The 13,119-nt window shown below is 52.7% G+C and overlaps 1 protein-coding gene across 4 annotated transcripts in view; it reads left to right on the plus strand.

Annotated features, from left to right (window-relative positions):
* The first annotated feature begins 287 nt into the window (after positions 1 to 287).
* The window catches only part of TMEM255B (transmembrane protein 255B), a 56,794-nt gene continuing 43,962 nt past the window's right edge, over positions 288 to 13,119 (plus strand). For 3 of the 4 annotated variants that reach the window (XM_032246330.1, XM_032246326.1, XM_032246329.1), the window contains exons 1-3: positions 288 to 411; positions 8,035 to 8,177; positions 10,972 to 11,034. In XM_032246330.1, the coding sequence (XP_032102221.1) occupies positions 366 to 411; positions 8,035 to 8,177; positions 10,972 to 11,034 (252 nt within the window). In that variant the 5' untranslated portion in view covers positions 288 to 365. The remainder of the gene's footprint in view (positions 412 to 8,034; positions 8,178 to 10,971; positions 11,035 to 13,119) is intronic. The other variant, XM_032246327.1, reaches the window with a different exon arrangement.

Raw genomic sequence — 13,119 nt, forward strand, 5'->3', positions numbered from 1 at the left:
GAGGACGCCTGTCACCCCAATGGGGAGGCGAACGCGATGGCCCACCCTGTGGCCCACCCCGTGGCACCGCCAAGAGCCGAGCGCGGCCCCCGCGGGGGTGCCAGGCCCCCGGGTCCTCCCCAGGCGTGTCCTCTGGGGTCTGTCTCCCAGTCCCGGCGGCGCACACGGGTTCGTTTTCCCGGACGTCCTGATTTCCAGAAACCAGGAGGCGGCAGGACTGGGCGGGAGGGAGAAGTGGGGACGGGGGAGGGGGAAGCGAAGGGGGGGAGCGCGTGGGAGCGCGGGGAGGGGAAAGGGGCGGCGCTGGGCCCGGGACTGGGACTGTCGCCCTCGCGCCCGAGCCGGGTGGGGCCCAGGGCCTCGGGATGCAGCCGCCGGTGCCCGGGCCCCTGGCCCTGCTGGACGCCGCAGGTGAGTGCGGGCGGGGAGCGTGGGGACCCCGGGGCTGGGAGTCCGCGGGCCGCAGGTCCGCCGGGGCAGACCCTGGAGAGACTCGGCCGGCTCTGGTCCCCGCGCCGCCTCTGAGCTCTGGCTTCGGACGCTTCGCGCTCTGCACGGCATCGCCAACCCTCGTTCATTCATTCGCCTTCTCTCTCCTGTCTCCCCCTCCTCAGGCTTGCTTTGCTTTCTTCTTTCTTTCCTTCCTTCCTTTCTTTCTTTTTCTTTCTTTCCTTCTTTCTTTCTTTCTCTCTCTCTCTTTGTCCTTCCTTCCTTCCTTCTCGTTCTTTCTTCTTTCTCCCCTCCCCTCCCTCCCTCCCTCTTTCTCTCTCCCCCTCCTGTCTCTGCCTTCTCACTCTTTCTATCTGCCTTTCTCTGACTCTGCATCGGTTCCTCTTTGCGTCTCTTCCCCAGTTGGGTTTTCTTATGAAGAAGAGGCCACCACACTTAACGGGAACACCCACCGTGTGCTCCTCTTCCATCTTTTCCATTTATTCCAACCTACCCATTTTCTGGGAAAACTTCATTTCGAAGAGCCAGGTAGCGTTTTTTCTGCTTGACGGTGCAGAGGTGCTTACAGAATCTTACAGTGCCGCCTGGCCTCGGCTCGCCCCCTCGCGTTTCTCCCCAGGGTGTTCGTGGACTCCAACTGTCCCACTTCCCAGATCAAGGCCCTGCAGCCTTGGAGCGGGCACAGGCAGGAAAACAGGAAAGCTGCTGTGTTCTCACAAGTGTGCAAGCCGGGCGCGGTGCTCTGCTGGGAAACGGCGGGATGGGAAAAACGTAGGGTGTTTCCCTGAGGGGAGAGGGCTGTGCAGATCGAGGGGAACGGAGTTCCCTAGTCAGTGAAGCTCTGATGGCTGAACTGAGGGGGTGGGTGACGTCTAGGCGGCTCGGCCGCTCCCTCCCTCCCACAGAAATAATTCAACGAAACTGCTGGGGATTCACCTCACGGCCCTCTGATCGGGGCATCTTTGGAAAGTCTCAAACAACCAAATGAGTTACTGTTATTTAAAATAATTGAGGAATCTGGCTTCTTTCTAAAAGAAACCGCTATATACCTTCCACTCTCTAAAGCCAAATGCTCTATGATCAAACGTATTTACGTGTCTTCATTCTCCAGGAAATGGATCAGTCTATTAATGCATAGTAATGATAACTATTTATTGTTTATTAACTAGTTTTATCATTATTATATTAGAATGCCTTGATGGTTTAAAAATAGCACTTGACTTAGATTTTCTTCTGACAAAGAACTTTAAACCTTAAAACATAATACCTGGAGCTGGTCTTTTTAGTATATGAAACATTGCTGTGTCTGGGGGTGGGATTATGGTCTTTCTGCTGTTGTTTATCTGGGGGTGGGATTATGGTCTTTATGTTGTTGTTTATCTGGGGGTGGGATTATGGTCTTTCTGCCTCGGTGCGTCTGGGGGTGGGATTATGTGTCTTTTTGCCTGGAGTTGGTCTTTTACTAAAATATATGAAGCCCTGGTGTGTCTGTGGGTGGGATTATGGTCTTTCTGTTTTGGTGTGTCTAGGGGTGGGATTATGGTTTTTCTTCTTTGTACTTCTTTGTTCACCATTCTGGGCATGTGTAAGATCAGAATGAAAGGGAAATTGATGGCTGAGTGATGACAGTTTTACGTGGGATTATTACTTTGACACCATGACTGGTGTCCCCACATGATTAAACGGAACCCATCCTTCTTTTTGGGCATGCCAGGCCCTGCTGGCAGGAAGATAGATGGTCTCTTGGAACCTTCCTGGCGGTGTCACCGCCCGTGCTTTGTGACATTCCCCTTCCTGGCTCTTCAGAGTAGAGGAAGTGGTCCGAGGGGCAGGTAAACCCTGGCCTCCAGCCTCGCACCTCTTCCAGGTAGGACCAGGCATGGACACAGGCTCCTGTGGTTCAGCTCCTCCAGCCAAGGCTGGGGGTGGGAGCCAGGAAGGGGACAGCTGGTCAGGTGGGAGAACTGGGGGCTAGTTGGGGAGTGACAAGGAGATATTCTGAGACACTCTAGATGGGCTGCACCTGGGGAAGACTAGAATTAGAAAATCCACAAGCACGATAGCGGAGAGGTAGCTGTTGACCCACTCATCTTCACGTCTCAGAACTTCTGGCAACTCCCAGTGGGAGAAGTGCTGGTGAAGGATGACAGCTGTGCCCTGATGATTAGCATATTCATTACGTTGACAAAGTCCCGTATGGGAGCCCATGTACCGTGCCTCAATGGACGGTTATCACAGTCTCAAGATAACTGCTATGGCGTCTTACAGCTAACACTGCCCTGGCGATCAGCATATTCACGACACTGATAAAAACTTGTAGGAAAGCTCACGTATCGTGTCTCACTGGATACTTACCACAATCTTGAGAAGTGGGTAAGCAGGTGGTTCTCATGATTTCCATCCTACAGCTCAGGAGACTGAAGTGCCTTCATTCATTCCACACTAGGAGATGTGTCTGTGTCCTCATTTGGGCACTGGGAACCAGAAACAAGATAGGCAGAGCTCTTGCCTCTCATGGGGTTCTCTGCTCCCAGGCTCAGAGATCAAACGGCTGCTCAAGGCCACACAGTGGGTCTGGATAGACCCAGAATGGTTTGGGTCCAGTCCCTGTAAGCTGCCTCTGCAATAAACTTACAGTAGATATTTTAATTAATAGGGCACTTAGGAACACTTTAATTTTAACAGTGCACATAATAACAGTATTTCTGCTAACAGGACAGGAAAATCAAGAAATTATTCAGGTGATTTCAGTTATCTTTCTCCTAAGTGGAACCCCCTTTCTTTTGAAAGACCTTAAAATGCTTATATCTTATGGTAATTCTAAAGATATTGGCCAGGTGCAGTGGCTCATGCCTATAATCCTACCACTTTGGAAGGCTGAGGCAGGTGGATCATTTGAAGTCAGGGGTTTGAGCAGCCTGGCCAACATGACGAAACCCCATCTCTACTAAAAATACAAAAAATTAGCTGGGTGTGGTGGTAGGCACCCATAATCCCAGCTACTTGGGAGGGTGAGGCAGGGAGAATTGCTTGAACCCAGGAGGCAGATGTTGCAGTGAGCTGAGATTGCACCCTTGCACTCCAGCCTGGGCAACAGAGCGAGACTATATCTCAAAAAAAAAAAAAAATCCCACCTTCTTTTCTTGAGTTTATTTTTGTCTTATTTTTATGCTGTGTCATGTATTTATAAAATGTATATACGGTTGGGACTCTTCTTTTTGCTATCTCTATTACACCTGGAGTCAGAATATTACCATTGCGTAGTTGAATGAGATTATTCAGAACCATTTCTTCCAGAGTCCCATGTAAGTCCTGCTGTGTTTCTAGACCTGTATTAATCTAGGAATCTGCGATAAAAATGCTGATAAAAGGGTGGCTCATACCTTCTGCTTTTCATTATGCAGCAGATACGGGGAGAAGTCAGACTCAGGAAAGAGGGGTAAACAGCAAAATTAGGTTGAAAACGGTTAGTAGGAGGATTTGCGTGATTTCAGAGGAGATGTGTCCAACACTTCGCTTAGTAATTAGCAAATCAACATGTTACCGACTGACTAGACAAGGGCAGATAACCCAGTGGGTCTTGCTGGGCCCCCACTCTTCATGCCAATGAAGCAAACAGAGCTTCCGGCTTTAAGAACCAGAATGGAGTCAAGGAGGTCCTGACAGACAGGCATCCCCAGGAGGCTGGGACAGGAGCCCCACTGAAGGTTCTACCTGTGGCTCCAAGGAGACGCTGAGTCATCTGGTCAATTACTTGGAGCATAATGTTACATGTGTGCAGGGCATTTAATTAAGAAAAAGCACACAACAAAATCCTTTAGGAGAGCATTTGTCTGATAATTTTCTCAAATACTTAGTGCCATAAAATTTAGTTTTAGAAATCCTATTGCTCTTAAAACACATGAAAACAGTCAAAAGTTTGGAATGAGACCTGAGGGAAAACAGGAAACCCACCCGAAGGGGGAATTGCGTGAGCCGAAGACACCTGGCCTTTGGCTGCACTGGCAGGTGCTCCGTGGAGGCTGGTGAGGCGACCCGGAGCCTCTGGTCACGACGGAATGAGATCAGGAAGTCACACTGCTCTGAAAATCCATGCGCTGCCCAATCCCAGGATGGTAGGACTGTCGTTAATAGGATGATTTTGTGTCATTCCACAATGACAGCTTCATTAACTTCCAAAATGTGGAATTGCATATATTTTTTAATTTTGTGTCCGTTTTTGAAAAGTTTACCTACCTTTCTAACATGAATCAACCAGAACAGAGTTTCCCCCACGGGAGGTGCCTTCCTTCCTCTGCCCACTCGCTTCTAGCTGGCTTTGTCATTTCCCGCCTCAACTTCCCGACGGAGACGCCGGATCTGCCGCCATTGTTCCTGTCTCTCGGGGAAACGACCGTGAACATATAACCTTTCAGGTTTTTAACAAATTGCAATATTTCAGTGAAAAGTCTACTATAATATTGGGGTCCTACTTTGAGAAAAAATGCTTTAAAAAGAACATAGTGCATTGAAAAAAGACCATAAGATTTTATACCTACTTGTTAATTTGGGTTACTGTGAATTTAATTTTCCCTTTTGTATTTTTCAGTATTTATGAGTATTCTATTAAAAATATTGCTCTTGTGAGCAGCATAAAAATCATGCTTTTCAGCGTAGACCCAGAGTCTTCCTTTTCCTTGTAAAAACGTCATTATCACCTTCCTAAGTTTTTCCAGCCCAACGAGGGTTGGTTTTTAGTTCACAAATAGCACGAGGGACGCGGGGAGGCGGAAGGAAGTCTGAGGCTGAAAAGCCAGGAACGCAGAGGCAGAGCTGGAGGAGGCCTCGCGCGTTCCCGACTGGCAGGTGCAGCGTCCATCCCTCATGCAGGGCAGGCGTCGCGTGCTTGGGCCTCGCTCACCCGAGGGGAGTGTCCTCCCCATCTAAGGACGAGAAGGGACACGCTCCACGCGCACAGGAAGGCAGGCGTGGCCTGGGATGGGACGGGCAGGGGCGTGGGCGTGGCCTTGGATGTGACCTGCCGGGGCATGGGCGTGGCCTTGGATGGGACGAGCAGGGGCATGGGAGTGGCCTGGGTGGAACCGGCAGGGGCGTGGGCGTGGCCTTGGATGGAATGAACTGGGCGTGGGCGTGGCCTTGGATGGGATGAACTGGGGCATGGGCGTGGCCTGGGATGGGATGGGCGGGGCATGGGCGTGGCCTGGGATGGAACCGGCAGGGGCGTGGGCGTGGCCTTGGATGGAATGAACTGGGCATGGGCGTGGCCTTGGATGGGATGAACGGGGCATGGGCGTGGCCTTGGATGGAATGAACTGGGCATGGGCGTGGCCTTGGATGGGATGAACGGGGCATGGGCATGGCCTGGGATGGGACGGGCGGGGCATGGGCGTGGCCTGGGATGCGACAGGGCATGGGCGTGGCCTGGGATGGAACCGGCAGGGGCGTGGGCGTGGCCTTGGATGGGATGAACGGGGCGTGGACGTGGCCTTGGATGTGACCGGCAGGGACGTGGGCGTGGCCTTGGATGGGATGAACTGGGGCGTGGGCGTGGCCTGGGATGGGCCGGGCAGGGGTGTGGCTGCAGGCATGGGGCGGGGCGGGGGGAGTGTCATACTAACAGGCACCGGATGACGTGTGGGTGCCAGGTGCTGGGCGGCCAGCCTGGCCTCTGGGCTCCTCGTGCTGTGCCCGCCCCCACGTCCACCCGCTTGCTCATCCCTCCAAGCTTATTCAGCATGACCCCTGCAGAAGTCGCTTGGGTACCAGTAGGGCACAGGCGTGGCCCTGGCTGCAGGGGAGCCCACACTTAGGGCGGGTTCCTGGGCTGGGTGTGGGAACTGCTCCCCGGCCCGCAGCCTTCGGTGTCTCATTAGGGTGGCTTTCAGAAGGAGGGCCTCACTCCACTGGGCTGAAGGGTCCACTGGGCTGAAGGGTGCGCCGTGCCATCTTCAGGCCCCTCAGGGAAGGCTTTGTCCTCTGCCCGCTGCCTGTGGGTGACGCATCCCGAGCACCCTGACCCCAGCCCTGCCTAAGTTTTCTCCACTGAACTTGGCCTTTTCCAATGTCTGCAGCGTGTACTCTGTCTGGCATCCCCTCAGCCTCCTCACACCCGGGGAGGCTCTGCAGGGGCAGAAGTGAGGGGGTGACTGTGGAGAGCGCAGGGGTGAGTGGGGACTACTGTGCTCAGGGTATCTGTGCAACAACATTTAAAAAAGGCCTTCAGACGGTGCTGGGAGGGGCTCCAAGCACCTGGCTGGGAGACAGCAGGTGCAAAGGCCCTGTGGATGCGGAACAAGCCTGCCTCTAAGGAGGCGGGAGATGGGGCAACCAGGGAGAGGCTGAAACCTCTGGCCTTCAGCCTGGGGCATAAACTGAGGATGGTGCTGCTGGCTGCCTTGGTGTAGCGGGCCTGGCGGGGCGGCCTGGCTGGCTGGTGGGAGCCAATGGTTTCTTACGTTAGCAAATGGAGTGACCTGGTCCCCTGCAAGGTGGAAGGTAAAAAGCGTTTTAGGATGAAATTCTTGGGATAAGTGTATTTTTGTGAGGGTCAAGAGGCAGGCGGGGTGGCTGTGCCAGTGGCTGTGCTGAGTCTGAGGGGGCCTGGAAGGAAGGCTGTGCCCTTGCTGGGTCAGCCAGATAAAAATGGCTCTCTCAGGTCAGCAGAGCGATCCTGCATCTGTACATTGATTTATAGTTTTGTGAAACTCATTTCCGAGGACTTAACAGTCCCTTCTTTGGGCACGATAAGCTTTCCTTGCCATTGAGCTCTGCTGATGGGATTGTGGAAGTGTAAATCTTCAGACGTGGACCTTCTAGAGTGTGGATGATGTCTGCGTGGCCGTCCTCACTGCTGGCGGCTCTCCAGTGTGGGGTCTGCTTCCCCTGAACACACGCACTCACACACGCATGCACACATACATGTGCACACACACAAATGTTGATTTTCACAATCTTGGAGTAGAAGACCTTGCCATGGTTTTTTAAATTCCCAATTTCATTTGGAGTCACACAGGGATCAAGATGATTTAGTTTTCAAAAAACAAAACAAAGCAAGACAGACGGCACAACTGGATGGCTGCTGCGTTCCTTCCTCTCTCCCTGCCCCTCCCTTGGTGGCAGCACCCCCGCCACTGTGTGTGGCCGTAATAGGCAGGTAGAGAGGGTGTGTCCATGAGCAAACGGTGATGACAAAACAGTAAACAAAAGATCAAAAGATGTTCCCTGTCCTCCCGGGGACACCGGGACACCGAGGGGAGAGAGTCACACTGAGGAAGAGGCAGGCTGAGGAAAGTGGCCCTCTCTGGTTGGCTTTCTTGGGTTCTGTGACACTTAGAATTAGGTTTGGTTGCAAATACCAGGCCATCCAGTCCAGTGGCTTATGGTCCAGAGGTTTCATTCTGTTATCTAATGGAGGTTGGGGGTGGACCCCTGAGGTGGGTCTGGAGGCAGACGAGGGTAGTGCCTCCCAGGACCTCTGGGCCTTGGAGCACGGCCCAGAGCTTGCTGGGCTGGGAGAAGAGGGCACCCGTGACACCCTCCCGAACCTGAGCCCTCACTGACCCGTCTTCATCTTTCTCCCTACAGAAGGGCTCGCAAGGAGGAAGAAGACGTCGCTCTGGTTTGTGGGGTCTCTGCTGCTGGTGTCCGTCCTCATAGTGACCATCGGGCTGGCCGCCACAACCAGGACGGAGAACGTGACCGTGGGGGGCTACTACCCGGGGATCATTGTGAGTGTGCTGAGCCGGTGGCCTGGCTGGGGGGCAGGTGGTGTGCGGTTCTCTCAGGGTGGAGTCCACGCCAGGTCACAGGGCTGGGGCTGAAGGTGGGAGGGCTTCAATCGGTGCTTGTGGTCAGCAGCATTACGGCCCCCACAGATGTGCACGTCCCAATCCCCAGGACCTGGGACGGAGGCAGGTCCAAGGCAGAGAGGATTCAGGTTGAGGTCCAAGCTGACCTTAAAACAGGGCCAGGTGCCCTCCATTGTCCGGGCTGACCTGATATGGTCACAGGGTGACCAGGGGGCGAGAGGGGCCAGAGCCTGGTGATGGGAAATGTCCAAGGTGGAGGAGGAGCCAGGAGTCCAGGATGCCCGAAAAGGCCAAACAGAGCCTCCTCAGCACCCCAGAAGGATTTTACCCTGAGGGTCCAGGCCCACCACCCCAGCCCATGGAAGAAACGATTCCTGCCAAGAAGCCATGGATCAAAGATTGTATTAGTGCCACGCTCAGGTGGGAACGACCAGAAGGTGATGGTGCTGGCGTCACCACCCCTCAGACCAGATTTTGGACAGTAAGGCGGCGAGGTAAATTGATGGTAGCCTAATTGGGCCTGGCGAGAACTGGTCACCCAGATCCAAATTACCGAGATTTTTTGAACTATGAAATTACATCCGCTGTCATTAGCAATAAAAATTGCCCTAAGTGCTTGCATTCTGGGACAATGAACCTCTGTGGAAGTGGCTTGGATCAGCTGCGACGCCCTTACCGTACCCCGGAGCCCAGCTGCTATGTCATAAACTGCTAAATCAAGACTTTAAAATGTGGCTTCTTCAATCTTGTGACTCTCACCTAAAGTACAGCCAAGACGGATAATATTATTGATGACAATCAGCAAAGACAAAAGATTTTTGGCACTCAGCATTCAGAAATACTTTACAAATGTTGTTTATTTCACCTTTGTTTATATCTTTAGGCTCTGCCTTGTACATCTACGCTATCTACCTGTGTATAGTTCATGAATAAACGTATACAAACAGTATCTGTGCAGAAAAAGTTTTATTGGTAAAATTGCAAGAGGCCAGTGGTGTGAGGACCCTGGTCTCATATGTGAGGGGCTTTCTGCTTCCTGAGCAGAAAGGGGGGCCTGGGAACCCAGAGGGCAGGCGGCTGTGAGGAGGGAACCCCAAGTGATTTGCAAAATATCAGATCAACCCTGAGTGCTGGTTTTGTTTGTTTGTTCTCAAGCTTCACTTGTTTGAGAGTTTCCTCAAAATAACATAATAAAAAAATAAACGGTTAACTGTCGAGCTATGCTCTGTAAAGAATCTACTTTCTGGGTGATGAATTAACACTACACTGACCAGATTGAAATTACCTTTAGCCCAGACAGTTCTGAAAGCCAACTAGAGACAACAAATAAAATTAGCTTTAAGGAAATGTGGCGAAGAGTCACCTCTCTGGAGATTTTTGCCAACGTAGAGACTTTAAGGAAAAAGCTGACCTCAGAAGAAGCGGCCTAGAACATGAAAACATCTCAACATTGTCAAGAAAGCCTTTTTTTTTTAAAGTCCCCTCAAAATAAAACGTAGTGAAACAGATATATTTTAATACATGTATGTTGAAGTGAAATTTTGATATTTTTGAACTGTGGAGTTGAGCTGAGGTATTTTGAAGCTCAGCCCATGAAGAAACATTCCTGTTATCCCTGGAGAATTCTCAAACCATTGGTGAAAACCACATGGGTACGTGTCTATCACCACAGACACACAGACACAGTTACAGATAAAGGTGAAACTATTCACATAAAGAAGTCCGGTGTCCACTGCGTTAAACTCCACACCACGGCCCCAGGAGCTCCAAGGCTGTACTGCGCGGGCCACCCCTTCCACCGGACACCCACTGGGAAATGTGACCGGCCGGTGTGGCAGCGTGTGAGCAGCAGCTGCCTTAGACCTCCGCAGAGTCGATCCTTGGTGTCGCTATGTTGTCTGTGGGAGACACTTTTGTGGGCTGCTCCAAGCCGCGTTTTCGGTGGGCGTTGCTGAAACGCAAGTTCTTCGCACTGATTTAAAAAATTCATCCACTAGGTGGGCGTCACGTGCCAGGATGGGCCTGTTGTGGACGGTGTGGGTGCCCGGCCGCTGGCCTCTGTATTTCCCGACATCCCAGCATCATTTTCTACCCAGGGCTGGGGCTTCCTGTGGAGCAAGGGGGCTCTGCCAGAACCCTGGTGACCTGTGCTGCAGTCCAAGGCCCCCCCATGCCTGGCCCAGGCGCCTTTCCCCGCCCTTCTCCAGGGTGCCTCCCTGCTGACAGCCTGCCCTGCTTGCCCTCCCGAAGCAGCAGGCACGGTCAGGCAGTCTCAGCGGGTGTCACAGGTGGCCCTGGGGCCCACGGCTGTAGTTTCCTAATACTTTACCCAGGAGCCGTGCTGAGGGGCATCGCAGACCTGGAGAAGACGGGGCAGATGGTGGTGCGTGGTGGCCCTGGGCCCCCGAGAAGATGCTGTCTCTGGGGCAGGAGCCGGATCCTCTCTTTCCCCACAATCACAAGCCAAACACACTCATCATTAAATACCTCTGAGCAGAGACGACAGGACGGTGACGTTGCAGAGACGTCCACCCAACGCCAGCTGGCACACCTCTGCTCAGTGGTTGAGGCTCTGAGGTGGGGACGTCTGGCCTTTGCCCCTGGATAAAATGCTTTTGAGGGCGGGATTGTTTGCTGTTAAATGTCGGTGTTCTGGTGTTAAGCTGCCAGGCACACTAATGAGTGTTTCTCTCTCGTTCTTCGTTGGTTTCAGCTTGGCTTCGGATCCTTCTTGGGAATTATTGGCATCAACTTGGTGGAGAATAGAAGGCAAATGGTAAGAAAGCTCAGCACTCCTTCCAAATGTGGGGTGGTGGGGCGCATGAGGCCTCCTCCGGGGATGGTACAGCCGTGCTGGAGCTCTGAGAAGAGTCAGCGCCCCCCTACCCCCGCTCCCCAAGGCATTGGCATCTACAGGACCAGCTCTGAGGCTCCCCGGGCTGTGGCCCGCACAGTCCTGGGTGCAGGGCTCAGTGGGCACAATTCACACCTTAGTCTAAGTGAGCATTGCCCTGGGTTACTGCTGCATCAACCTCACATGGTGTGCAGGCACTAACGGTGAGGCCTGGGAAGCTCAGTGAGGGCGTGAAGTTGGGACGGGGGTGGCAAATTAAATCAAGTCCTAGTGTGTAAAGTTCAGGCAAAAATGCGTGCATGAGCCTCTCTTCCTTTTGAACCAGCAGCCCTAGAGTCTTCTCTCTCATCTGAGTTTGGTTAATGTTTATCTTCCCCAGACTAAGAGGAGAGGTAAAGACATAAAACCAGGAAGGAGCCCCTGGTTCACGCGGCAGAAATGCAGAGTGAAATCTAGACACCGCCTGTCCATGATGCTAGTGGCTGTCTGCATGGCAGCAGCAATCAGGTCCAACTGGAAGTCTGTTTTGTTTATGCAGCTTTGGGGGCTATAACTTTAAACACAAAAACTAGTTAATTTTGTGAGTCATGGTGACAGCCAGGATTGAATTTTAAGATCAGGGTTCAGAGGCCATTTCTGCCTCATCCAGTTGTTGCCTCAGACCAGGCTGGAGTTCCCAGCTCTCCCTGCACTGGTTGTCATCTTATTGTATCATCCCGTGTGCAAATGACCTGCGTTGGGCCCCCAACCCCTGCCTGTTCCTGGTTTCCAGGCCAACAGGGAGGGTGAGATGGCTGGGCCACAGCGTGTGCCCTCGGAGCCCCATGTATTAGTCTGTTTCCATGCTGCTGATAAAGACATACCTAAGGCTGGGTAATTTACAAAAGAAAGAGGTTTAATTGGACTTACAGTGCCACGTGGCTGGGAAAGCCTCACAATTATGGCAGAAGGCAAGGAGGGGCAAGTCACATCTTACATGGAGGGCAGCAGGCAAGAGAGTGAGCGCTTGTTCAGGGGAACTCCCCCTTCTAATAACCATCAGGTCTCATGAGACTCACTGTCATAAGAACAGCATGGAGAGACCTGCCCTGTGATTCAATTGCCTCCCACCAGGTCTCTCCCACAACACATGAGAATCCAAGGTGAGATTTGGGTAAGGACACAGCCAAACCATATCGCCCCGCACGGGACCCAGCAAACTGCTTCTGCTGCCTAGGAAACTGAACCTTGGGCAGATGGATCCTGATGGCATGAGGGTGGGACCTCCCTGGAGGGTTGTAGCGGTGGCTGCAGAGAGACTGGGATTCTGGTGGAGCAAAATGTCCGGTTCTGCATTGGATACAGTGTGCACTGCAGGGTGAGATGCCATTCTTGGCCAGCAGTTGCAAAGAGATGGAGAGATAGGCCCGGCATCTCCTCTCCCAGCCACCTCCCGTTGTTCGCTCCTGAGGGTGGGCATCACAGCTGACCAAGGTGGGCAAAGGCCTCATGCACACCAGTCTGCAGAATGGTGTTGGAAATAGAGGCCACCTTTGGGAGTCAGCTTGCCCCCGTGATGGTCTCTAGACAGCATCTCTTTGGGGTCTTTGGGGCTGGGTGGGCCTGCAGGGTGCTGGGTAGGCCTGCAGATGGAAGGCCTCCCGAAGGCAGAAGCTGGGTGTGAAGCCGGGCTTTGGCAATGCACAGGATAGGTGGGCAGTGTGGGTCTATTTCTCTTTCCTTTAAAAAAAAAAAAGGCTTTAATGAGATATAGTCTGCATTCCGTAAAACTCACCCATATAAAGTGCACAATTCAATGGCTTTTAGTGTATTCACATGTATGTGAACCATCAGCACAGCCAGTGTTAAGAACATGAATCACCTCAGCAAGAAACCCGCCCCCTTCTGTTAGCACCCCACCTACCCAGCTTAAGTGACCAGGAAGCAGCTTCCTGTCTCTAGATTCTCACTCTGGGCTTGCGTGTGCGGGAGTAATGTGTAATATGCGTTCTCTGTATCTAGTGTCTG

This window comes from Sapajus apella, unplaced genomic scaffold (genome assembly GCF_009761245.1).
Source record: "Sapajus apella isolate SASKATOON/1434 unplaced genomic scaffold, GSC_monkey_1.0 scaffold60, whole genome shotgun sequence".
NCBI lineage: Eukaryota > Metazoa > Chordata > Mammalia > Primates > Cebidae > Sapajus > Sapajus apella.